The 27036-nt window shown below is 41.3% G+C and overlaps 1 protein-coding gene across 2 annotated transcripts in view; it reads left to right on the top strand.

Moving 5' to 3' along the window:
- Nucleotides 1-27036, top strand: part of LRRIQ3 (leucine rich repeats and IQ motif containing 3) — a 64141-nt gene that overhangs the window by 20550 nt on the left and 16555 nt on the right. For both annotated transcript variants that reach the window (XM_075002561.1, XM_075002562.1), the window contains one exon: nucleotides 19148-19316. In XM_075002561.1, the coding sequence (XP_074858662.1) occupies nucleotides 19148-19316 (169 nt within the window). The remainder of the gene's footprint in view (nucleotides 1-19147; nucleotides 19317-27036) is intronic.

Here is a 27036-nt window from a genome sequence, read left to right as displayed (position 1 = left end):
GAACATGCTTGGCAATCTGGGCCCTCTGTGGGTTTTGTTGACAACACAGCCATTTTGTCAACAAAACTCTGTAGTCTAGACATAGCTCGTGATGGGACCAACTAGGTTAACCTCCCACACTATCCTAATTCTGGCCACTGTCTGTGAAGGGTTTTCAAAAGATGGAGTAAATAATTTTGCTACTTAGAGTCCCACCAAGCAATATTGTCCTTGTAAGCTACTGATAAGATAAAATTGTTCCCAGGAGCTTTGTTTTGGCATTTTGGGGTGATCAGTGTTCTTACTTCCCTGGTGGAAACTGGAAGCCATTTTAAGGAGGCTGAGATCCACTGAGCTGGACCATAACAAATGATTAATAGAAAGTTATTACAAAAGGAAGAAAAATGTCTTTCCCAAGCAAGTTTGATGTTAAGATTGTACCTCATTGCCACCAATTCCAAAATAGAGATTACATTTTCTCTGTGGCAGCAAGTTCAAACTCCTTCCCAAGATGCCTGTGATACAACTTTTTCTCATCCAGAAATTTTTTTATATTCCCTTCTAAAGGTAACTTATTTCTTAACAGAAACAGGAAAAATGTTACTGTCTTTATATTCTGAAGAAGTGTCCTATAACAAAGGCAATCCAAATCACAGCACATTCTTTTATCATTTCGAGGATGAAAAAATCTCACTTTTTTTGGTCAGGTCATCCTTCAGTCTTTTAACAATCTCAGTAAACACTGACTTATGCGGGGTCATTAGGGTCTAAAAGTTTGTTCTCCAAAGCTAACAAATAATTGAATGCAAGTTTCTCTCTGAATGTAGACTTGGATTCCACTTAATTTGGCTTGAGTTCACAGCTTTAAAATCAGGAGTGAAATATAATTTGTCTGGGGATGAAATGATGAGAGAGCAGAAATGCACCCACATAACAGTTGATAATCACTGTCTGGTTTAAAAGCTTCTATAATGTTTCAGAAACAAGACCATTTAAAACTGAACTGTGATGTTATCAATCAGATTGTTCACGTATAGAAGAGGTACATGTGAAATGATCTTTCTGATCATTGCCCCTTCTGTTATTCAAAACCTTGAGACAAAATCTGTTTAAAATTAAAAGAAATGTACATTGTTGCATGTATCTCACCTTTTCCATAGACTGATTAGGGAAAAAATAAAGATTATATCCCATTATTAAGCTGGAGAATAATGTAAAAACATGTAGGACTAATATAATGGATTAGTCTGAGAAAATATTGTACACCTGAAAAATAGATTGTCAGGTGTTAATTTGCTAGTAATGACATCTAGTAGAAACCAGAAGGCCAGACCACTTACAAGTCTGCTTCTTTTGCATGCTAACCACCACCTTTGAAAAGAGACAAAGCCTAAAAAGTGAAAGGACTTTTTTTCTTGGGTTCTCTGCTTATAAATAGATTTTTCCCAAGGTGGGAATCCTTTGTGTTTAGCTTTGACCCTCCCCCAACCCTCATGGACAATTACCACAATCAAAATGGGTTCCAGCATCAAGTGGTTTGGCTACATGTCTTTGTAGGACTAAGCAGGCCTGGTGATGGGGCGATGCAAAGAGAGGAAGTTGCCCCTGGACTCAGCCTTTCAAAGGGGCCTGGAACTCCAGTCTCTGCCACTGTGAGAGTAGCAGCAGAGGCTGCTGGAGCTACAGGCCCCTCTAAATTGCCAGAGTAGTGCGGCTTGGTTTGCTTGTGGCTAGGAGGGAGCAGGGTCTAGGAGCCCAGCATCGTGGTCCCAGCAGCACTGAGGACTGAATGCCTGAAGCCCCACATCTTCCAGGGGGTGGAGCCTGGCCCTCCCTAGCTCCAGGGCCTTCAGCAGCTCTCAGGCTACGTCTACACATGCACGCTACATCGAAATAGTCTATTTCAATGAATAACGTCTACACGTCCTCCAGGGCTGGCAACGTCGATGTTCAACTTCGACGTTGGGCAGCACCACATCGAAATAGGCGCTGCGAGGGAACATCTACACGCCAAAGTAGCACACATCGAAATAAGGGTGCCAGGAACAGCTGCAGACAGGGTCACAGGGCAGACTCAACAGCAAGCCACTCCCTTAAAGGGCCCCTCCCAGACACAGTTGCACTAAACAACACAAGATCCACAGAACCGACAACTGGTTGCAGACCCTGTGCATGCAGCATGGATCCCCAGCTGCGGCAGCAGCAGCCAGAAGCCCTGGGCTAAGGGCTGCTGCACACGATGACCATAGAGCCCCGCAGGGGCTGGAGAGAGAGCGTCTCTCAACCCCTCAGCTGATGGCCGCCATGGCGGACCCCGCTATTTCGATGGTGCGGGATGCAGATTGTCTACACGTGCCCTACTTCGACGTTCAACTTCGAAGTAGGGCGCTATTCCCATCCCCTCATGGGATTAGCGACTTCGACGTCTCGCCACCTAACGTCGATTTCAACTTCGAAATAGTGCCCAACACGTGTAGCCATGACGGGCGCTATTTCGAAGTTGGCGCCGCTACTTCGAAGTCGCGTGCACGTGTAGACACGGCCTCAGTGGCCCTGGGACCAACCATATTATACACTTACAAGAAAAACAAGACTATTCACAGCTCATTGGTTTGCATATCAGGCCATTACGTTTCTTAAGTACTGCTAATGGCCTTTACTAGCACATCTAGATTTATAAATGGGTTTATACTTCATATTCCTAATTTCATATTCAAGAATGATACATGCACTCAAAATATATACATTCAGGGGATAACAAGTTCTGGTAATAATTTACATGCCCCAATTTACACACAACATTTGAGTTATGCATATTCATATTCAAAAACATATTTCCATAGAAATATAGAGGTGCAACATCACAGGTGGGTCACAAATGGTACCCGAAGGCAGAATTTGGTTCTAAGCCATTTGACTTCTAATCTTTCCTCTGGCAAAAGGATTGCTGTTTAAATTAGCAGATAGTTTTTATGGCTTAACCACTTCTTCACTCAAATCTATTATGAAAATACAGGCATGATGCATCTTTGTTCTGTAGGTAATACTACATATGTTGGTTTCACTTCTTTGTTTTTTGTGTGTATTATCTGTGTTTTTACAAGGCTTGTGGCAATTTGCATTCCTTCTCTTACTGTTGCTTGTATTCTTAGAGCATCATTTTATAGAGCCTTGAACTTTTGCATAGTTGTCATTTTAACATGTGTTTTTTATCTTTCATTGCCATAGTGTAGGTTATATTTTCATTGCCTTCTATAAAAGGGTAAAACCTTTAAAGTTTTTATTTATCACCAATGATGTCTAGTATAAGAATGTATTCATGGATCATCAAAGCAATATTGTACATCAAAGGGGGGAAGCTCATCTCCTTTGAATATTTAGATTATATATCCAGCAAGAAACATAAGGTGCTTCAAAGGGACTTGGTGCATCACATAAAATTTAATGTTTGTAATTCTCATAAACTCTGGGTTGTTCTTACATATTTATATACTCTTTCTGCCTACTTACCTTTGGAATGAAAAAGTGTTCTCCTGAGATGTTAGAATGAATGCAATGTCAAGTACAATAAATCATAGGTAGGCAGGTCCTATCCAGGTCATGATTTTGTAGAGAAAGACCAAAAGCAGGCTCCTGTGCGATAGATACAATGTTAAAATAGTGAAACAGACAAATGTAAATTAGTTTTGAGATTAGACAGAACTGAAAACAAACCCTCCACATCACTTTGAGCTTTAGCTTTGAATATCAGAACGTCGTAGAACTCCAGTTTCATATTACAGTGGGTCAACTTTGTCCTTCATCTTTCTATAGTGGGCAAGGTAAACAGTATACTCTGTGTGTGATTTTAGGATGACGTTAAAAACTATCAAAACAAAAAAGCAGTCCAGTAGCACTTTAAAGAATAACAAAATAATTTATTAGGTGATGAGCTTTCATGGGACAGACCCACTTCTTCAGACCATAGCCATACCAAAACAGACTCAATATTTAAGGCAAAGAGACCCATAAATAGTTATCAAGGTTGACAAATCAGAAAAAATTGTAATCAAGGTGGGCAAACCAGAAGAGATGGGGGGGGAGTCAAGAGTCAGATAAAATATGTAAAAGAGTCCTTATAAAAATATGAGCAGTTTTGCTGTATATGGCCGTAGAAGAGACTGTGGAATGTTTTATAAGAACAGAGATTTCTCGTAGTTGTTATTTATTTAAATATCAAAGTATGTGAAAGAGTCTTACTTATGCATACTTTGATGTTTGATTGAACACTTAACTTCCCCACCCCACCCCCCCCTTTCTTCTCTTCTACCTGATTTGCCAACCTTGACAATAATTTTTCTGATTTGTCAACCTTAATAACAATTTTTGGACCTCTGTGTTTTATATATTGTGTCTGTTCTGGTAAGGCTATGATCTGAAGAAGTGAATCCGTGCCATGAAAGCTCATCATCTAATACATTATTTTGTTAGTCTTTAAAGTGCTACATGACTGCTTTTTTGTTTTGATAGAATACAGAATAACATGGCTGTCTCTCTGTTACTAAGCTTACACTGTGTTATATGTTTTTTTATCAATATAGTCTTTCCTAAGGAAAAGGGTGAGTATGAACATTAACTGTTTGGGCTGGCTTGCGTCAATATCAACATTTCCTTTTGCAGAACAGACAACAAGTACCAATAGCTGCTAGATTATATTTAAGAAATATTTTTAGCGCTTTTTTTGCAGCTTCATATTTCTTTCTTGAGAAATATGTCTTTGTGTTTTATCCATAAGGTGAGAACCAGCACTGATGTGGGATTATGACATTTCTCTCGATATTGACCCTTATTTCAAGGACTTATTTCCATTTGTTTCAGCGGTATTTTAGTCAGGTTTTACTTGAAGATTTATGAAAACATATTTTGGTGTTCCAAGGGTAATTTTGTTGTTCATCTTTCCTTACGAAAAATAACAGGTTCTTTGTTGTTTGGGACGTAAACCAAGCTTTCCTCTGGGAGGGAGACAGCTTCCTACTTTCAGCTAAGAAAACGCCTGTGGATGAAGTGTATCCAAAACATTAAAATGATGGAGCTGGTGTAGCTGAGGTGGTTAGGTATTCTTCATTGTCAGTCTCTGCTATCTTAAGAGTCTCTGAGGACCCAAGTGTGGTCTTTCATGTTCCTCCAAAGCTGAAGTTGAAATGAAGGAAATAAAGTTTTCATTCTCATGGTCTTTTAAACTTACTGCTTTTTAAGTAGGTAAATTGTACATAAACTTAATAAATGTAATTTGTTTGACCCAACCTAGTGTTAAAAATGCCTCTTGTGCCGTGTAACAGGCCTCAGGACTCTGCTGCCTGTTTTGTATCATGGTATAGCTAATGGATATCATTGTGTCCGGAGTACACCAACATAACAATATTTAGTAGCTCATCATTATTAATATGGACGATAATACGTTGCCATTGTAAGGCTGAAAAATAAGTACACAAGATTTGTAGTGATTTTAAATGAGATTTTTATTGTATGAGGGCAGTTAGAATATTATTTTAAAACCAAGTTGGGATAATCTTCTCCCCATTACAATATGCTAGAAAGTAAGGTTAGCAAGGAGAACCAGATACAACACCATGGTGTCTTTATGGCAGAAGACCGAATGCATATAATTGAGGACCTTACAATGATTAGTGAAGCATGAATAACAACAAGAAGGCATGCGAGCTGATTCATTTACTGATGCTTGCCGTATGTTTTGTTTATTTGGACATGTTCATCAGCCCAGAACTTTTAGTTCCTTGGCCATCCTCAGATCTGTTTTCAGATCTGTCAAATTCTGTCTTAAAGTCAGTTTAGATTTGAGTAGTCCTGAAATAATCTTTTCCTCTTCTACCACTATGCGGCCATGTCTACACTAGCCCCAAACTTTGAAATGGCCGTGCAAATGGCCATTTCGAAGTTTACTAATGAAGCGCTGAAATACATATTCAGCGCTTCATTAGCATGCGGGCAGCCGCGGCACTTCGAAATCGATGCATCTTGCCACCGCGCAGCTCGTCCCAACGGGGCTCCTTCCTGCTCATGGGAATAAGGGGACTTTGAAGTAGGCGGGGTCCTTTCGAAAAGGAGCCCCATTGGGACGAGCTGCGCGGCGGCGAGGCGCGTCAATTTCGATGTGCTGTGGCCGCCCGCATGCTAATTAGTAAACTTCATTAGTAAACTTCAAAATGGCCATTTGCATGGCCATTTCGAAGTTTGGGGCTAGTGTAGACATGGCCTACTAGATTCACATCTGATTTTTTGGTTTTTTTTAGTGCTGTTAGCTAGTATGCTCTTTTCTTATATTTGCTTCTGCAATTATTCTTTTGTGCCCCAAACAACTCACTGAACCTTGTCTTAGTTTTGCCCTCAGTTATTATTTTGAGCTCATTTATACTATGTAAGCTACTTTAAACCTTCCCTTTCTGGCCTTGGTGCCAGGTGTAACTGAAGATTAGTGACATGAAAAAGCCTGTTTTAAGTAATTGTGGTGCCAGATTGTGATGGTTTTGCTCAGATAAAATAAAATATTTCCCTACTATTGACACCAGCTGAACTGCTTGAGGTGTAAGGTACTACTCTTCTTACCTACAGCTACACTAGGGGGTTTTGTTGAGAAAACAGGCATTTTGTCAACAAAACCCACAAAGTGTCCACAATAAAAATGTGTTTTGTTGGCACTTTTGGTGGCAGTCTTCTGCCTCTCCTCCATGAGGCAAAATGCCCGTCTCGACAGAATCTGTCAACAAAAAAAGCCATGTGGACTCTCCTGGGGAGGGAGACGAGGGGACTCTTATCAACCAGGCAACCCTCTCTGCTGTGCTTCCAGCTGGCTGTTCTGTGGAGAGACTGGCCAGGCAGTCTGGACACTCCCTGTTGACAGAGCAGATTGACAGAGTGATCCACTTCCATGTGTGGCTGTGAGCTGTCAACAGAAGTTTTGTTGGAAGATCTCTTCTGACAGCAACTTCTGTTGACAGATCACTCTAGTGTAGACATTGCCTTTGAGTAAAACTGTCATAATGTTGCCTTCTGTGATAAAAAAAAGTTAGTTACCTTAAATAGTAACATCCATGGGTTCATTTTTAATCTCAGCATTATTAACAGTCAAGGATTCAGGGCTTAAATTAGTATCACTTTATACTCTGACTGCGCTTAGAAAACTTCACACAAAGTGCAATACCCAGTGCCCCACCCACCCCACCCACATTCAAGGAAGTTTGGCAGCTGTGAGGAGCTTTCACAACCCCCTGATATAATCATTCATCCAACCTTAAAACTGAGCTTCTGAATTTGTCCCCCTCCTGGATTGTATTAACTTTGCTGCAGATTACTTCTACTACTGAAGGCCTTCAGCTGTCCAGCCCCTTTTTCCCTGCCCATTGTGAGGCTATGTCTGCCCTACCCGATAAAGTTGAATTTAAGGCACTTAGCTCGATTTTACAACATCACTATCTTCACTGTAAATACCATTGGGTTGATTTTAGGGAGTGCTCAGGTCAATATTGTAACATTGCTGAAAGTGACTCAGTGTAGCATCAAGTTTGAACTTAAGAGTTTGAATTAAGGCTAGCGTGGAAAAACCATGTCCTTAAATCAACTTTATTAGTCTCCAGAGGAGTCCTGCTTGTGTCCCACAGTGCCCCATGGTTGTCTTCTCTGGCTGTTTCGAACGCCGATGCTCTCCAGGTGCGTAGGAATTAGGTAACAGAAAGCCCACATATGTGAATTCAGCACCAGAAACCCTGCGGCAGCTAACCTGTGGGGTCATGCTTGTATGGCTGGATGAGAAACTTCTTTCTTTATTATCAGTGCAGTGAGAGCATCTACCTATTAAAAATAGCCCCAGCACAGAGTTCATTGTTCTGTCTCTCCCTTTGTAAGTTGAGCAGCACTTGGATTTTTTTTTTCCCAGCACTGGTGTCAGCCCCCACCCCACTGCACCATGTGGCACCTAGGCTGTAAGGGTCGTGCTTGTGTGAGAGACCAAGAGACTTCTTTTCTGCAGTTTACATTTGTACAGGGGCAGCCTCACCTCCCCCACAGGGGCCATGTAGTCGGGGTCTTTCCCGCACCCAAACACATCACCTGGCTAGCCCCCAACTTAGTACAAGGATGTGCCTGCTATGCAGTGTGGACCATGCTGCTAGGCCGCACTATGTCTTGACTTGTGCGCGGTGAGGGCTCCAAAGGTGGGAAAGATTTTCAGGCGCTTGCTGCCAACAGGGGAAAAGGGACTATTTCATCTGTCCCTTCGAATGATAACCCTCTTACCACCATGACAATCCCAATGGGATGTGGGAGGGCTGGTGCCCACACAGTCAGTTGCGGCTGGCCGTGCTGCCTGCACAACGTACTGAAGGGACCGTTTCAACTGGCCCTTCAACTGACAGCCCCCCTCACCGCACAACACCCCCCGAATGGGATGTGGGGGGGCCGCCCCCGCATTCAGTCAGGGCTGCCCTCCCCCACCTGAGCAACACACTGAAGGGTCATTTTCAACGGGCCGTTCAACAGGCAATCTAACACTCCACAAAGCCCCTAATAGAATGTGGGGCGGTCGAGGGGAGTGGTAATCCCATGCCTGGAGCACTAGCTGGCATATCAGGTAGAAGCTATACCATTCTGTCCAGGTAGGGATGCTTTCAAGCAGGCGAAAAGTGGCTGGAGGGCCAGTTGAGATGGCACAGAAACCTGGGTGATCACAGGGCACAGAGTCATTCATGCATGTGGAAATTTGGCAAGCTGCATCCCCCATGTTGGACATGTCTGTGTAATGAAGTGGAAAGCCAAAAATCCTGCATCACAATTGCCTTTTTTCCTCAAGTTTACTATCATTCTCTTTCTTCAAATTGTGCACTGTTCACATTTTCAGGGATGTTGTTTATGGATTCAAGGTGGTGGGAAGTGGCTGGAGGACCAGATGAGATGATGCAGGCGCCTAGATGATCCCAGGTCAATATGACAGATCCCCTGCCTGGAGCACTACACCTTCTGAAGCCAGTCTGTTTGGTTTTCCTTCACCTGGGATTCCCTGATTTTACTACTTACACTCTGAATAAATGGCCATTTGCTTTCCATGGGAGGGAGTGAGGGCAATGCAGTGTGGGAAGATTACATCATGTATGCACAACCACTTGCAGAGCATTTTTTTCCCCATACTGCACCAGCAAAAATATCCAGAATGCTATGGGGCTAAGGGAACTGTGGGATAGGTTCCCACAATGCACTGTGGCAACAATTGATGTTTGATGATTGAGTGTGGCAGCAGTAAGTTGACTTTGTGGTGACTTTGTGGGGCGGTCAGGATAGTCAGATTTGAATTTATAAAACCCAGCATTACAAAATTGATTTTAATAAAATTGAATTTACGTCATACTGTAGATGGAGCCTGAGTTTCACTCTCTTCTTCATTTCCCATTTTTACCTGTCTCTGCCTCAGTTTCACTCTCCTTTTTACCTACTTCCCTTTCTTTCTTCATCAACTCTTTTTCATTTCTATCCTGGGTCTGCCCAAAAAATCCTAAAACTAAGTTCTGATAACAAACACCAATCCTTGCAAATGGCTTGAAAAGGGTGGCAGAACAGAAAAATACCATTTCCCTAATAACTTTGTACTTATGCAGTATATTTCATCTCAGCATTCATATGTGGGTGTTGGTTTCTTTTTGTCGTCTTAGATCATAAATTCTTCTGGAATGAGGAATTTTTGTGTGTCTTTATCGTGGCTTGGAGTCCTGAGCCTAACTGGGACCTTAGGAAGCTAATGAAGCACAACATAAATCAAGTGCTCTGTAACTGAATTGATGTTCCCAGTCAGCAGGAAAGTACAATCTGTGCATTACCTGAAGACTCAGAAAAAAATATTCAGGCTCAGATCCTGAGGTGTCGCAGCCCCTACTTAACCCAGCTGGGTTGGGAGAAAAAGTACCTTAAAACTATCTGTGTGTTCTCCCAAGCTATGTCTACACAGCAGTGTTATTTCAAAATAATCCATTCCGGAATAGCTATTCCAACATAGTGTGTTTCAAAATAATAATAATTAATAAATAATACACTTAAGAATGCATTTTGAAATAGCATTCAGCTATTTTGAGATAGCATGTCTGGACAGATTTCATTTCAGATTCCATTATGGCTTATTTTGTAATAGCAGTATTCCGTTTTAACAGCGCCTATTTCAAAATTGGCTTTATTCCTCCTGAAGTGAGGTTTACAAAATTCAAAATAACATGCCTGCTATATTGAATTTATTTCAAAAGAGTGTGTGTAAGGTAGATGCTTGCAAAGTTATTTTGAAATAATGGCTGTTATTCTGAAATAATTTTGCTGTGTAGACATATCCCCACTACCCAAAATACTTGTGTTGGTGTGATACAAGTTGAAGCAAGTTTAAGGCTAAAATAACATGCCTTGGCTTTGGATGCCCCATTCAAGTGGAATTCCCAATTGCCCTTCGGACACTAATCCACAAAAAGAAAAGTGAATGATTCAGCAAATGCCCTGGTAGTCATTATGGCCACGTCTACAGGGCTTTGCCCTTCCGACAGGGGCATGCTAATGAGTGAAGGGGAACATACAAATGAGGAGTGGATTTAAATATCTCACACCTCATTTGCATATTCCTGTGACATCTTGCTTCCAGAAGAGCCTTTTCTGGAAGCAAAAGCTGCCATGTAGACAGGGCTTCTTGGGAAGGAAATTCCCCTTCTGGAAGAATATTTATTCCTCGAACCATCCTGATCACTGTGTCAGTGATGTGTCCTCTTTATTATTAAGCACTCCCCACATTTTTGTGTGTTCTGCAAACTGTATCATTGATGATTTTATGTGTTCTTCTGTGTCACTGGTAAAAATAACTAATGTAGCTTCAAGAACTAATCCCTTCAGAGACTCTAGTAGAAACATATCCCCTGGATGATGATGCATCTTTACAATTATGTTTTGAGACATCACTTGTCCAGCTTAAATGTGTGCCATGTTGATTTTATATTATCCTAGGTTTTTTAAAATAAAAAGCGCTACCAATTCAAACACATTCCAGAAGTATAATACATCAAAACTGTGTGACCTTGCCCCTACGTGGGGCATCTCCCCAGCTCCAAAATATATGCTACTACACTCAATCTTTTGCAAGGAATTTTATTTTCTTGACAGACAGACAAACAGCAAAACAATCTTTTAACTTTTATTTTCAAGTTGCAGCTCCTCTCCTCTAAGGGGCCTCTTGCAGCTTTGCCATTTCAGCCTACTCTACTTTCTCTCTCTGATGCAGTAGCCTCAGAGCAGTTTGCATGAGGATCTGAAAACCCTGTTCCAGGAAATATGCCACAAAACTTAACCCTACTTCACTGTGGCCTTTCCTCCCCCAGGCATAGCGTATCTTAATAAGTTCCTCTGTCTTGTTACGTGCTAATAGCCTGTTACAGGCTCAACTATTGCTGAGGCCCCCTGCTCTGCTTTAATTGGTTGGATTGGTCCTATCTGCCCTGGTCCAGGGTGGCTGGGCCTAGTTTGTCCGCAGGCAGTAGCTACCTTGTGACAGACCTTTATCAACCAAGCTTGTGATCTCATCAGAACAAAATATCAAGAACGTTTGACAGGATATGTTTTTCATAAATGTGTTGATTGGCATTAATTATTTTGCTGTCCTTTAATTCTTTTGTAATTGATTCCTGGTTCTGTGCTTCACTGTTTTGCTTGGGATTCATGTCAGACGGACAAGCCCATAATTACTCACGTCAACTCTTTTGTCCTTTTTCAATACTGGCACCACATTAGCTTTCTTCCAGTCTTCTGGAACTGTCTCAGTGTTCCTAGATTTATTAAAAGCAACATCAGTGATTCAGTAAGCTTCTGAACCAGCTCTTGTACAACTCTTGGATGGAGGATTGAAATCATGACAAATAAAATCAAACATCAGCTGTTAACTTCCTGGTCGAAAGAGCAGCAAAATAAGCCTAACACTTCTTATGACAGAGTAGGAATAGCATAAGGATGAACCATTGCTTCCTCCTGGCCTAAACTGGGAGATAATTGATTAAAGACTGGTTGATTAACCAGTAAACAAGGGAATCCAGCTCATGAACTATAGTTGGTTAAATAGGAGACAGGAAGAGGGAGGAAAAAGAAGGGTAATAAAACCTGGGATCTCAGACAGATGAAAATCCCCCAGCCCTATACATAGGAATAGAGTGAAGCATGGTGGATTGTATGCTGCATGCACACAGAACTGTAGAAGATACTGCAAATAAAACACACTATGGTGAAACTACGCAGATGTGAGGATTTCTTGTGGAGTAAAATGCAAGCTGTGGGACATGAGTACTGTAATACTTCCTTGTTTATTAGATCAGCTAGTTTCAAATGCAAAACATGTCCTGCTAAATGTTCTTCCCTTACATATCCCACACATTTAATGTAATTTTATTTAACTATTAAAATTGAAAATACTGTTTTTAATTGAATTTCTATTTCCGTCCAAATGCTTGACACAAATTATGAGTTAAAATAGTTAACATTTAATACATAAGAAATGCATCATTCTCCATTTCCTAACATAATTTTAAAAAAATGTAAAAAATAAGAATTTGAATAATAAGCTATGTAATCGCATGAATAAAGATTCATAGATCTAGCATACCCTCTTGGTTAGCAAAGAAAAGTATCAAATAAGTGTAAAGGCTGTATTTAGTTGCAAATCAACATTTTTAACAGTTACCAACCAATGAAACTCAACATTTTTTTAGGCAGGTAACTAAAAAGTACAAATATAAAACAAGATTAAAATACATTATTTAAGTAAAGGTTTCCTGCTTGTTTTAAATCACGATTGCATGTAGTGATTTAGTGCTTTAAATAATTTCATCTTGAGCAGAAGTGTTCATTGATCCATCTGCAGTTACACCTAGATTTTCCCTAAACTGTTATAGTTTAGAAACAAGTAAATTTATAAACATTTCAGAGTTTTCCTTCAATTATACATCACTTTGCATGTATCAACACTGAAATACATGTGCTGTCTTTTTATACATCTTTGATAGGTCCCTCCTGAAGTTTCTCACAGTTGCCTGTAGATTTTGCTAGCACAAATCTTTTGTCATTTGCAAGTTTTGCTATTCTCAGGATCACCTCTTGTGCCTTAAAATAGGTAGAATATTTGCTACCTTCTAGCTCTCCTGTATAGCAGTTGATTTTAGTAAGAGATTGTTTATTTTTGTTATCAATTCAGACATTTCCTTCTTAAAAGCTTTCAACAATTTTGACTAAAAACCGTCGGGTCATAGTAATTTGTTCCTCAGTGTATCAATTTCTTCTAGTCCTTTTGATATTTCAGTCAAATATTATCTCACCTTTGTTACTTGCACAACTATGTTCAGAAGAGAGATTTCCTCAACATCAGCTATAGCGAAGACTGATGCCTATAAGGCAGTTAGCATATCTACAGTGTCATTGTCCCCCTTGTTTGTCCCCTTGTTATTAGTTTGAACACACCTCACTTTTTTTGGATGGGGCATTGTCTGGCTTGATGAGGGAGAGGATGCTTTACAAGTGATTGTGTGATGGCGGGGTCTTTTGGCGGTCATTTGATAATATTTGTGAGTCCATTGATGGCTGATTAGCCCAATTCTGGAACCGCAGATCTTATCACAGAAGAGGCCAGTGTTAGTAGCTGTTGGAGGTGCACAGGGCAGTTTTTGATGCTCTTTTCTACTTCGCCTCTCCTAGTTGCACTGTGGTGGGTGGGACCTCTCAAATTGTGCCACCCCCTCATGGATTACCATTCTGCACTGGGGATGGTCTTGGGCAAGGTTCTCCCAAGGGTCGACACTGAGGCTGCACTTTTTCATGTGCGAATTCAGTGTGTTCTTCTATCGGTTCTGCTGGCTCCCAGCGCTCCTCTATCCTTCCTCCAGTTTGGAAAACAGAATCTGTTTTGGGAGATGCTGATCAGACAATCCAAACTATGTGACCAGTCCAACAAAGTTGTTGATGAATGATAATGGCTTCACCACTGGTTATGTTTGTCTCCCTAGGTGTTAGGTAGGATCTCTGGATAAGGCTATGCTAGTAGCCCTAACAAGTTAGTCCTCTAGCCTGTGCCACTGCATGCCAGCATCTGCCATCTGGTTGACTGTTATGTTAACCAATGAGGATAAAAGCAAAAGTTATGTAAACCAAACAGAAGGCCTTTTTGTTAAGTATACAGTGAACAGAGAAAGTGAGAGAAAGCTAATTAAGATTATAAAACACAACACTCTTAATCATAGCAATCAGTCCCACATCAACATACACATAAACTCATAATAACCCTTCTTCAAGGTTCCAGATGGTTACCCAGGACCTTCCACTGTCGGACTAATTGTAACTCCTTCAGAAGGAACTCTGGGGCGACCCCTCAATGGTGAGTAAATGGTATGTTGCCCTCCGATATCCGTAGTGGCAATGTCTCTGGTGACGATGGGCGTTGTCTCTTGTTGGGAGTCCTGCGGTGTTTGATGCTTGATGTTGGTGGAAGCGTGAGCCACTCTGCCACTCAGATGGACAGCCCCCACTGAAGGCTGGATGCTGTCCATATATTGTCTTTGTGGCGGGCAAACTGACGTAATTAAGCCCCTGCCAGGAGACCCTGTAGGAAGCTCCTGAGGTGATTTAGAAAAAGGTGGGAAAAACCTGCTGTATCAGAATGACTCAGCAAATTATGGTCCTCCATTTTGGGATTCAGTGTCAGATAAGGGTTTCAGCTTGGACATGTGACCATCGTCCATTTTGAATTTGGGGGTTTGGATTTCCACTCCCAACACTGGACACTAGTGTTCGTGTGCCTATCTTCCCAAGAGATATTTATGATTCTCCTATGGCAGCGTTGATGATTGTTCAAGTGCCTTCAAATGACGCTTGTATGTTGTCCAAGTTTCACATGCATATGGAACAACCATTGCACGGTATACAAGGAGCTTTGTTTTGGGATAGATATATCAGTTCTTGAAGACCCTTTGTCTCAGGTGGGCAAAAGCATAACTTGCATGGCTCAGACAGTGCTGCATTTCTGACTTACCTACACCGTACATTTACAGCAAATAGTAAAGTTGTAGCCTGATTAAAACCATACCAAGTGTTTCATTTCCTTCCTTTGGTACATCTGAACAACAGAAATACCAATTCTTTTGCAGAGATCCTATGTCTGATATACTGAATTTTTTATTGCTTTTTATACCTTTGGCTTTTTGCTCTTCAAATACCAACTTAACTTTCCTAATTTCCATTTTACATATTACTTTAAGCTCTACTAGTGTTGAATTTTCATTTTCATAATTATACTTGTTTGGCATGAATAACCCTCTTGAACCTTGCCATTTAGTTATACTGATTTATTTCTTGCTTTTAATGGTATGTTTGTATCCCCTCCATGCTGGGTCTAAGGATTTTAATTTTCCTAGTGCATATAATTACCTCCTCCTGTATTATACCTTTTTCCACAATAACAGTAGTCATTCCTACTTTTGCTATGATTTGTGTTGTATAGACATTTACTGAATTTCTCTTGAGAATATCCTCACTATCTTCTGAATAATTTCAGAAAAGTTATGTTTTTACATTAACATAGAAAACTCAAGATAGCTATCTTCATGTAAAGTTCTAGTGTAGACAAGACATGTAGTTTTACCTCAGGGTAGTTGAAGTAAACCTATATCCCCCACCAATTAACTACAGATACCAGGTGAGGGTGGATATTAGGCTGATTTTCGACTGGCCACATTGGAAGATGACTTATGCCTTATCTCCATTAGGGTTTTCCATGAAGTTAGCTATCATGATGTAAAAATACTCCTTTTTTGTTTGTTTTGCAGTGAAGACAACCCTAAGTACTGATAAAAAAAAATCTCACTGAAGTCCGTTGTTGTGGATGGTGCCCCTATTTGACCTCTGTTTTAAAAAGAAAATCAGAAGCAAGCGAAACCTTGTGTTTGCTGATCCTAAGGTTCAACATAAATATTAAATTTTACTTTCCAAATCCTCTCTTCATTCCCCATGGATGTAAACTAATTTGTTTCAAGCCCACATCACTGAAGTACTTCCTGTCTTGAAAGAGTTCAGAATTGTAACCTTGCATCCTGTTAGCAGAGAGAAAATATTTTTTCTTGTTTTATCTAATGCGTTAAATGGGAATCTCACAGCATACCATATCACTGGAATTTGTGCTGGTATATTTGAAAAGCTTTTCTTAGTTAATTAGATGGCAGATGTAAATTCACACAGAAGATTTGGATTTGGGTCGGGGGGGCTGTGCCTTCCCAGACAACCATCTGTGTTCACTCTAATCTTTCCATCCACGTGCAGAATAAAATTTTTATGTGCGCCTAGGAACGTGTGAATTGCACCAATAAAAACACAAAACCTAGCTATGGGCACTCTTCTAATCAGCTGGGTGCTTTGACTTTCTCTTGAGCAGTCATCCAGGGCACAGCTTCCAAGGAACACTGAAAGCCAGGTGTAGCCCTGCCTATCCTTCACTACAGGACCTCACTTCACTGGTGCTGCTGGGTTCTAGGGCTGGGATCATGTCACCCAACTTCCTGGGGCTGGGCGGTTTACACCACTGTCTAGTCTCCCTCCAAGTACTCCAGGGCTGTGGGCAGGGTGGGGGTGGCAGGTTGTGGAACCTGTCAGCCACAGGGAGGGGGTTCTAGGTAAGTTCTGGGGCATGCAGAAGGGGCAGGAGCTTGGGTGGAAGGGTAGGGAAGGGTGCTTGCCAGTGGTTTACAAATCACCCATGGATATGGGGCTTGCTTTCAGAGAGTGAGTTAGCTGTTATCTAAATATTTATTAACTAGCAGATTTACCGAGAGTTGCTCAGGTTCGTAACTCAACAAAAGGAAAATGCATATGTGTTATTTAAATAATTGTGTTTTTCAAAAATAGTGTTTTGTATGTTAAAATTTATTCATTTGTTTTAGTAATTGTTTTTTTCTATTGTCTTCATTGTTATAAGCTCTTATTTGCTATGTTTTAACAAAAAAGGGCTATAGTCCATTTGGTCGCCAATAACCTTTTATTCTAGTTTTCAACCCTTAAGCATTGATTTAGCTGTGTCAATGCAGAGCACTGCCCCGCATGTCTCCATTTTATTTCTTTGATGTTAGGTTTATTGAGAAGCAATCGCATTCAAGGTTCATCCTATTTTCAATGTTTGCTCAGTTATATCAATTTTGAGGGCTATACTTGATTTGGTGACTCTCTTCTCTGATTGGTTTTAGGAGAAGCATTCCCATTCCTGCAGACCCCATTGTCCTGGCACAACCAACCCCTGACTTTGCTTTAAGTTATGACAAGAGGAAGCTATATACTGAATTTTGTTGTCCTAGCTTTTACTGGTTAGGAGTTCCTGATCAACACCAGCCCCCTAGAACATCTAGCAGATATGATTTACAGTCATGTCACAATCATTAACAAAAATTCGCTGATGCCTGTGAGGTGCTCATGAATTCTTTTTTCTTGTAAATAAAAATACCCTGGGAGGTGCAAACAGAATGAGACCAAAGCTTGCAGCTGCTATAGGCCCATCACTGCTCCTGCATGAAGGACTGACTCAACTTCAGCTGCTGCCCTGGTGGGTTGGGGGCCATTGTTATAGCAGCCTGTTGGGTGATGGTGGGTAAGTTGTTCCTGCCGCCTTGGAACTGGCTGCTGGTCAGCTGTTCCAGCATCTGGTAGTCCAGCAACCCAACGGCTGATAGCTCTTCTAGCCCTGGTCCACAAAGTCATGGGTGTCTCAGAAAGTCATTGAATCTGTGACCTCCCTGCTAGAATTGTAATCTTACTTATACATTTGAAATGATCTATTATCTTCTGAGTCGTACTGTGTCATGGTTGGACAACAGGCTGACTTTTCTATATGACAGGTAGAATTACCATATAAGGTGTAAAGCAAAGAAAACAGAACCCTATATTTAGGTCCCAATCCCATTTAAATCACTGACAATCCTTTCACACTACACTGGTAGTATAAAGTTTCCTTAAAGTGAATGCAAATGTAATTACAATTGGAAGGATTGGATTTTTTGATATCTTTCTTTAAGCATCCATTTTCACCCTATATACACAGACAATATTTACAGATAGACAAAGTTAGAAAAATGTTGCTTGAGAACTTACTAGTGTTAGATTTAAGGTCATTTATTTGTGTATTTTGATAGGGTTTGACAATTTGTGTTACTATTTAATGGTTGTAAAGTGTGAACTTTTTGAAGCTTACTGTGTAACTCAATTTTGCAACACCCCTGTAATTTTCCACAGCTGCGAAAATTTAAATAAAATTTAAAAAATTAAAAATAACATTTACAAGTCAAAATGATTAAAGACATGATTAAAAAGACAATTTTTCTCAAACCTAAATGTCATTATGTACAGATAGTGTGGATTTGTGAGTTGTAGGCTCACTTCTTTAAAATCAGCATTGAGAGGTAAAGAAAAAAAAAGAGAAATTGATTGTGTAGGCCAAAATGTATATTTTCAAAAGCAATAAAATTTAATGTATTTGATTTACAAGCTGAGCTAATAAACATCAGGTAATATCTATACAGTTAGATATCAGTTCTTAAGACCCAGTTTTTCGGTATAAGAAATCTCTCAACAAAATCTTGACTTGAATGGGATCTAACATGAATTAACTTGAGTTAGGCCCTAAAGGCTTTATATGCATCTTTTTCTTACTTCTCCTTCACTTCATTTAGTCAGTACTTTCTTTGCCTTTTTCTTTCTTGAAGGCCCTCTTAAGACAACCGTGAGGCTTACATTTAACTCAAGGGCCTTTCTAGTTTTTCTTATTTTGTATATAGTTACATATCTTTATTTTACTGCATATATCATCAAGGGAACTGAGTTAAATTAGAAGTGGGAACTGTAAGTGAATTTTCTCCCTTTTATGGTTAAAAGATTTCACCCGACATATTCAATTAACATTACTTTTGTCATATAATTTCCTTGTTTTTCTTATGTAATAATGATGTACAGGAAGAAATTTCAAGTACTGAATTTCACTTTGTTCTTTAATTACAATAAAAACATCAGTTGTCCAGATTATTCAGTCACTCACAAGTACCTATATTTTTATCTCCTGTGAACAAAAGTAACACACGCTCTGTTTTTACAGCAAAATTTCTTTGGCTGAAGTTCTTCTGAAGAGACATTATATCAGAGATGGAGCAAAATATATTTATAGTCAAAGCACACTTCCAGTCTGCAATAGTAAAAGTTCCATATATCACATCATTAAACCTGAACAGAATACTGAAGACAAAATGCTTACATCTGGGAAACAAGTAAGTGTACCATTAAATATTTATTTAATAACTATTGTCTCAAAATCTGGACTCTGGCTATAGTTCCAAAGATAATTTTAAATATTCCAGGAACATCTGTTAAGAATAAAGAGCATCTGCTGATAAAACTTTGTTCAACATATTTAAGGCCCTGTTTTACATCATGTTGCAATCCCTACATCCTCAAAGACAGGACTCAAGAGGACAAAAAAAGAGTTCTGGATCTTTTAGGGGTTCCCTCACCCTGGAGGGATTGGGGGCAAAGTAGAGAAGGTATCAGCTGAATGGTTGGGCTGATAAAACATTGGCCCCAGTGCACACAGGGAAAAAGATATGTACACCCACTCCTTCCAGCAAGAGCCTCTTCTGTTCAGGGAAAATGAGGTACACCTCTCTGATTTGGGAGTGGGTGTATTTTTGGCTAAAATTAGGTAAAGAAATGTTAAACATCTGAGAAACCAGCTGAGGAACAGGAGGGAAGTAGCCAAGTTAATTACTGGCATCTCCTTGTGGAAGGTATCCACAAGTGCAAATATTTGTCGGGGAACCAGATCCTTGATTAACTGGAGATGAACACAGATGTAAGGCATGTGGGGGCTCCTAGTCTCTGGTGTCATGAGGAGATAGCTTCCTAACCCGTGTGTGAGTTGGTGAGGTCCCAGCAGCTGGCTGTGGAATGGCTGTGGAAGAATGATTATAGCCCTCTACCAGATAGAAATGGATAAAGAAAGAATCATGAACTGCATGGTACAAGATATTGCAGAATGGTTCGCAGATCGACTAGGTTAATAATGTTATGGCCTAATTAAAGCACATGCCTCACATCATGTCTGTCTTCCTGTGTGTCTAGAATGTATGATGCAAAATGCTGATGTGTGATACAAATGGATGAAAAAGACAGGAATGCTAATGGTTGGTGTACATATTGCAGCTCTATATACTGTGGCATGTTAATTGTTAGTGCTGTGCAGTGTTATCAAGTCTACATGTCATTTGTGCACTTCTGTTATTTAATTATCTTTTTCATATCTGTTCACACAGTTTAAAGATACAGTGCTGCTATTCTGTGGCAAAAAAATAAAGAACATTAGAAAACCCACTTGAAAAAAAGAACATATCTGCTTTCTTTCTGCAAATAGATTATTCTGTTTTCCTTCTTTCCTTGTGCTTTTCTTTCTGTTGGCAGATATTGCATAGGATGGCACTGTCCCACTTTTGCACACAATTGTAATTTTCCTGCTCCTAGAAGAGAATCAGTCTTCTTTTTTTAGAATTAAAACCAAAAATACCCTCTCTTTATATAGTAAATAGGGTTATATATTACAACCTTAAATATAATTGCTGAATTAATTTCATGTAGAAAGTTACATAAAGTTATTGTATTTAATTTTAAACTATCTGTCTTGAACTTAAAAATCATACTTTACCAGAGATGGTTCTAAGCATAGCTGCAAGCATGGTAGGAGTCAGGAAAGGTCCTTGTCAATTGCCATCCATCTGATACTGCCTGTAAATTTCCTTATCTGATTCTAGCTTTTTGTGTTTCCTTTATCCTGATCCTGACGCAGAGTTCCTTTAATAATCAGTTTTATAGCCTTAAACAAAGTGCTTTCCTCCTTATCTCATTTCCAGTGAAAGCCATAGATCTAACCCTTTCCTTTCTGGTTACTGGTTTAGAAGCAGTAATCAGAGAAGTTCACACAATATTGGTGTAGTAGGTGGTAGTGTGATACATTCAACCTTAAAATCAGATTATTATTATTACCATTTTCCTATTTTCTGCAGTTCGATTTTGATATGATTTTAACAGATGATATCTGGTGGACATGTGATATGGCTAATGCTTTATTGGTGTGATCCTTCTTCCTTCAAAATCAGTGGGAGTTTGGCCTTTCAGTCAACTCTATGATAGCTGAATGGTTGGGTCAAAGGTTTTGGATACCTACAACTCCAATTTTAGATTTTTAGCTCTAGCAATAGTCAATGTAGCTGGTGTTAAAATAAGGGGATAGAGGTGAAAGGAAGAGCAATCAAGTAACCAGAATGGTATGATACCAAGTTCCAGTATTCTGTGACTTGCTGTAGCTAAATATACTTGATATATAACAATAGAAAAACTTGCCTATGATATACAGCATTAATTTCTAGCTTTTGATTGCATGTGAATTATTGAACTTTAAAACTGTCATGGATCCCTTAATCTAGCAATGCTTTTTGCACTGGTTTAAAATGAATATGGCAAATCTCCATAGGAATGCCCATAAATAAATAAAGTTCTGAACTTAGGAAAAGGAAATTTTTGACCACAGAGGAAACTGCTGCTGAAGGTTGTGTCTGTCAGCAGAGTAGTTGCTTAGTTTGTATCCCAGAGAGAGATATATTTTAATGGTAAATATGATAGAGGGCCTGATTCTCATTTATAATGAAGTTCTTTATACCATGTTAAAGTTCTTTTACCATGCCAGGACCTTCTTGTAAATGAGGCTCAGGCCCAGAGTCTAAGGCATTTTTTCATTTCATAAATCCATGAAAAGTACTATTCTAAATGTAGAGTAAACTCTCCATTTAATGGACTAATAGAGGGGAAGGTGTGTCCGTTAATGCCCAAAGCCCGTTAAATCCAAATCTGTAGCAGGTCAGCACATACTGCCTGCCCATATATGTGCCCCACCCCTGGAGGGAGGAGTGCATGGCAGCTCCAGCAGCAGCAGCCCCAGTGGCTCCTCCAGGCCTGGTGGCTGCCCCGGCTCTGGTGGTCCCAGCTGCAGTGTCAGCCCCAGCCACAGTGGTGGCTCCTTTGGCCCGGCAGCCCCAGTCATGGTTCTGGCTGCTCCAGCCCCGGCAGCTCCAGGTCCAGTGGCTCTGGTGTGTTGCCAGCATTTATTTGGGGGCAGAGGGGCAGCAGGCAGCATCCATTGTTTTGGATGTCCGTTAAATTGGGGTCCGTTAAATCGAGGGTTTACTGTATACTATTTGTTATATATTTTTTCTGATACATGGCATGATGGGTTCCCCTGGGGTACCACCTGGAACTGGGGTACAAAAGAGCCTTCTGACCTACTAGCCTGGGCTCGCTCTCACACTGTACTGTTGGGATGAGCTGCAGAGCTAGCCCGCCACCCTGCACTTTCATAAGCATACATATAAGATAGAGACACACTTAGCTGCTCTGGCAGCTGCCGTGGGCCTGAGGGCAAAGTGGGAGGGGTGCCCCACTCCCTGCCCCTAAAGAGGTGGGTGCAAGGGTGGAAGGGGTGGTAATTAAGGCAGTCAGCCCTGGGCCCCACCACCATACACAGAGCAGTGGCAGAGCCCTCCATGGCATTCAAAGAGGTCTGGTGCTCTGGCTGGTACTGCTGCTGAAGTAGCATTTCAAAGGAACTGGAGCTCTGGGTCCCTTTGCAACGCTGGGCCCAGGGACAACAGTCCCCTTTGTGCTCTCCATTGGCGAGGTTGGACATACTCAACTGCAGTCACATGCGGGTGGTCTGACCCATTCCCTGCATAGAAAGGCTACAGCTAAGGCAGCTACCAGCTCCTCAGGCATGCACCTGCTCTGGAGTATAAGCCCAAAATTATATTGACTTGTTCTGCATAGTGAACATGCAGTGGAAGCTCAAATTCATCCCCTCCTTCAATGATGAAAGGAATATGCAACAGTCTTTGGCCCCTGGGTTAAGATTTCCCTACATTTCACTCCAATTCACTGTTTTAGGTAAAGCAAAAGCAAGTTTATTAACCACAAAAGATAGATTTAAAGTGATTCTAGGTAACAGCAAACAGATCAAAGCACATAAATAAAAATGCAAACGAGGCTTAATATACTAAATAATTTGGCTATGAATAGCAGCTTTTCACCCTAAGTAGGGGAACAAGCGGTCCCATTTTTAAAAGGACAGTCCCATATTTAAGCTCTCTTGCAGGTATCCTGACTTTTTCTTAAAAATGGACAAATTGTTCCATGTTTTCTGTCTCCCCGCCATCAGTACTGGTGGGTCCTGCTGTTGGTCAGATCCCTGTTCACCAGCTACCTGTCAAACCAGTGGGCTCTGTTGGCCAGTGGCTAGGGTGGGTGTGCACAGATTTTGGCAGCATGAAGATGCAGCACATGGGGTCAGCTGCTCCTCCCACTGATTCATCAATGCTGCCCCTGCTGCATCTAGCTTTTGACCAGCAGGGCCCTGCCACCTTGTCCAATTTCCAGCTGGCTCTGGTTGTGAGCTGCTGTTGTTGGTGAGTAGGGGTAGGCGCCTGACAAGTTATGTGTCACCTCTGCTGCCCACCTATTCGCCTTTTGTAGGTTCCTACTCTTGCTGTCCTCTCTGTTTTTCCTTTCCGTCAAACCCCACTGCTCCTCCATATGCCCTCCAGCAGGGTGTGTTCTGCTCCCAGTGTTGTGTGGAGAACCAGGCCCTAGTCAGAGCACTGAGGTCACCAGCAGCCTGAGTGGCCTGCTCCTTCCTTCCTCTACTGTCTCTGGCTGGGCTGGCACCCTGTGAAAGTTGAAGACCCTCTTGCTCAGGGCCCTGGCCAGAAAGAACCAAGTCCTGCCTGTGCCAACACTCCACATGTAACTGGCAGGGAGAAGCCTCTCTGCCCTTCAGCTAAGGTCTGTAGAGATGGGGGAATGAAAGACATTTCCTGCCTGTTCGCACCCCAAGCCTACAAACTCCACAGCAGCCCCTTGGGAAGGTTCCTAGCAGGTTTCTCTTTCTCTCTCTGGCTCTCTCTCTCTCACACATACCTCCCTCGGTTCTGCCCTCAGCACACACAATGCTACTACGTTCCTAGGCGCCCTCCCCTGCTGAACAACCTCTCTGGCTGGGTTCATTGAAGCCCCCTGGAGGCAGGCTCCCTGGGCTGAGGTGCTCAATACATCCTTAGGGCTTGATTTTTCCTGCCCGTGCTATAGCAGGAGGAGTCTGGGATATATCATTCACCAGCAGCAGCCTGGAGGTGTTAGTTGCATTTTGACAGTGTGTGAGCACTGAAGGACAAGGTGCTTTCAGGCACATATAAGCGGGCAAGCAGAAGAAGAGATGAGTCCTGCAAACACAGGCAAAATCATCTCTTCGCCTGCCCTTTCCTGCTTGGAAGCAGGGTGGAATGTGATCCTGAATGCTTCCTCCCACCCTTACCCCACTAACATATTGCCTTGGGAAGATGCACTGCCAGGGCTAGGTTAGGTGGGTCTGTCCCAGGGCTCCAGCCAGACATGGAAGACAAAGAGCTTGGCGGGGAGGATTGAATGGTTAGTGGGTCACACACACAATCCCCTCTGTCAGAGAGGCATATGAGATTGTGTGTGTCACTCCTCCCCATAAGGTTAATAAAAAGAAGCCATCAACACAGTATTTCTTTTTTAAGAGTGGCTCCATTAATTTGATATTAATTTGAATATTTGTGCAACTGCTTGATGTAGAACTTGCTTGAATATAATAATTTTACCATTTGTCCCATATTCACCATACGGAAATGTCAGGGCTGACCCCCCACTCTGACATTTTGAGTGCAGAAGGTGGGGGCCTGCAAGAGACCTTAAAAATACCTTGATTCTATACAACAAGAATTCCTGTGGCACCTTACAGACTGACAGATATTTTGGAGCATAAGCTTTTGTGGGCAAAGGCCCACTTTGTTAGCTGCAACTGACAAAATGGGTCTTTGCCCACGAAAGCTTATGCTCCAAAATATCTGTTAGTCTGTAAGGTGCCACAGGAATTCTTGTTGTTCTTCAAGATACAGACTAACACAGCTGCCTCTCTGATATTTGCCTCTATAGGCATCTGCTTAAAGCTTCCAAAAGTCCCAGATTCCCGGACCCTGGGAGTTAGTTACCACCACCCAAGTGAGAAAACCCATTTTTAAAACTCAGGAAGATATATTTGAGATGTCTCCATGGCCACAGCTACATGAGAAGCCACTGTCGACAGAAGTTACTGTCAGAAGGGGGTTCCTGGCAAAATTTCTGTCAACAGATTACATCTACGCATCAAAGCAGATTGAAAGAGCAATCTGCTCTGTTGACAGAGAGCAGCCAGACTGCCTGGCCCTCTCTTGACAGAATGGCTGACAAAAGGGGGAACTGGAAGCCCAGTCTGTTGACAAAAGGGCCCCAGAGCATCTATACAACTGTTTTGTTGACAGAATACCGTTACGAGAGCATTATACCTGAACCGGGCGGGGGATAATGCTGCCAACAGATGTGCCAGGTTTTGTCAACAGACTGTCAACAAAGCACATTTTCTGTGTAGACGCTCTGTGTTTTTTTCTAGCAAAAGCCCAGCTTTGCTGGGAAAAGCCGCTCATGTAGATGTGGCCCATGTGGGGTAACCAAAAGCTCTTAGCCCTCCCTTTGGACAGAGGTTGAAGTGAAAGAGAAAGAACTTAAGCTGCACTCTGATAGCTGACCTTTCAGTCTTAGGTGTGCGTATACGTAGCCCCTTCTCTAGGACACAGGAATCAAATCATTGCCTTTAAACAAAAAGGTGATTTATTACCAAAGCATACTTGGTAGCTAGGCGTTACAGAGCAACTGAAAAAAAAAAAAGGTAGATGAAAGCACAGAGAATTACTTTTCTGAGATTCAGTTTAGAAATTATAGTGTACAGAGGAGTATACAAGCCATTCTAAGGAGGCCCACAAGAAACCCAAAATAAAAATAATCTGATTGTGTCTGACTAAACATTCCCTTTCTGCTTCCATATCTGTATGCCCAGATCTCCCTGTGGCCTGGGTAGGTTTAAAAATCTTTGTGTCTCTCTCTTCCAGCCACAGAAATTTAAGGCCCCTCTGCAGGTAACCCCTTCAATTCAAAAGAGCCTTCTCTTTTCCCTTTGCTCACTTGGCTGCTTGTCAACAGAGAACCCACTATCCCTGGGTTTAACCCATCACACGCATAACAGAAAATTCATTAATAACAGGAAATATGGTCACTCTAATCCTAAGGGATGATGAAAACTGGCTTCAGATTCTGAAGGGGCAGTTGTTTCATTCACAGAGAAAAGCTCTTTAGCCTGGGCCCCGCACTAGCCCATCTAGTCTTTGTTCCTCAGGTGTTTCCAGGAGTCCTGTTGGGTGGAGAGTGAAGAATCCAAGATGATGTCACTCCCTGCCTTACACAGCTTTTGTACATAGTGCAAACCCTTTGTTTCAAAGTTTGATTTCCAGACCAACATGTGGAAAAACACCGACATCCCTAGATGGCATTCAGCATCACATGACCTGGTCATATATCCTTTTAGAATCATAGCAGCCAGCACTCACAGGCTGTTTGGAGCATCCATTGGAAAGTTCCTCACTGTTGTTTTTACTAATGACCCATTGGTGTGAATAGATCATTCCCCTCCCACCATTTTATACTGAGAGCATAGTGGGCTTTCCCCAAGTGCAACTACATTTGAAATAGAGATACATAACAGATACAAAACAATATTCATAACTTCAAATAAAAAGATACTATATGCATATAAATAAGGTAAATTATCGTCAGTAAATCACAACTTTTCCAGTGATGTCACATGACTCATCCTGCATAAAATGCAGCATAACTATTCCATAATCATGCCATAAATCTCATTGTGAAGAATAGGTACTGCAGTGTAACACATGGCATCTCTTACTTTTCTTCTTAATATTAAATCTTCTTCTCATCAAAATGGAAGACTCCATAAAGCAGTGTGAATGTGAAGACAAAGTGGAGTGAATTTCAAACACCCTA

This window comes from Carettochelys insculpta, chromosome 9, assembly GCF_033958435.1.
Source record: "Carettochelys insculpta isolate YL-2023 chromosome 9, ASM3395843v1, whole genome shotgun sequence".
NCBI lineage: Eukaryota > Metazoa > Chordata > Testudines > Carettochelyidae > Carettochelys > Carettochelys insculpta.
This window is presented reverse-complemented; position numbering and strand designations above follow the sequence as displayed.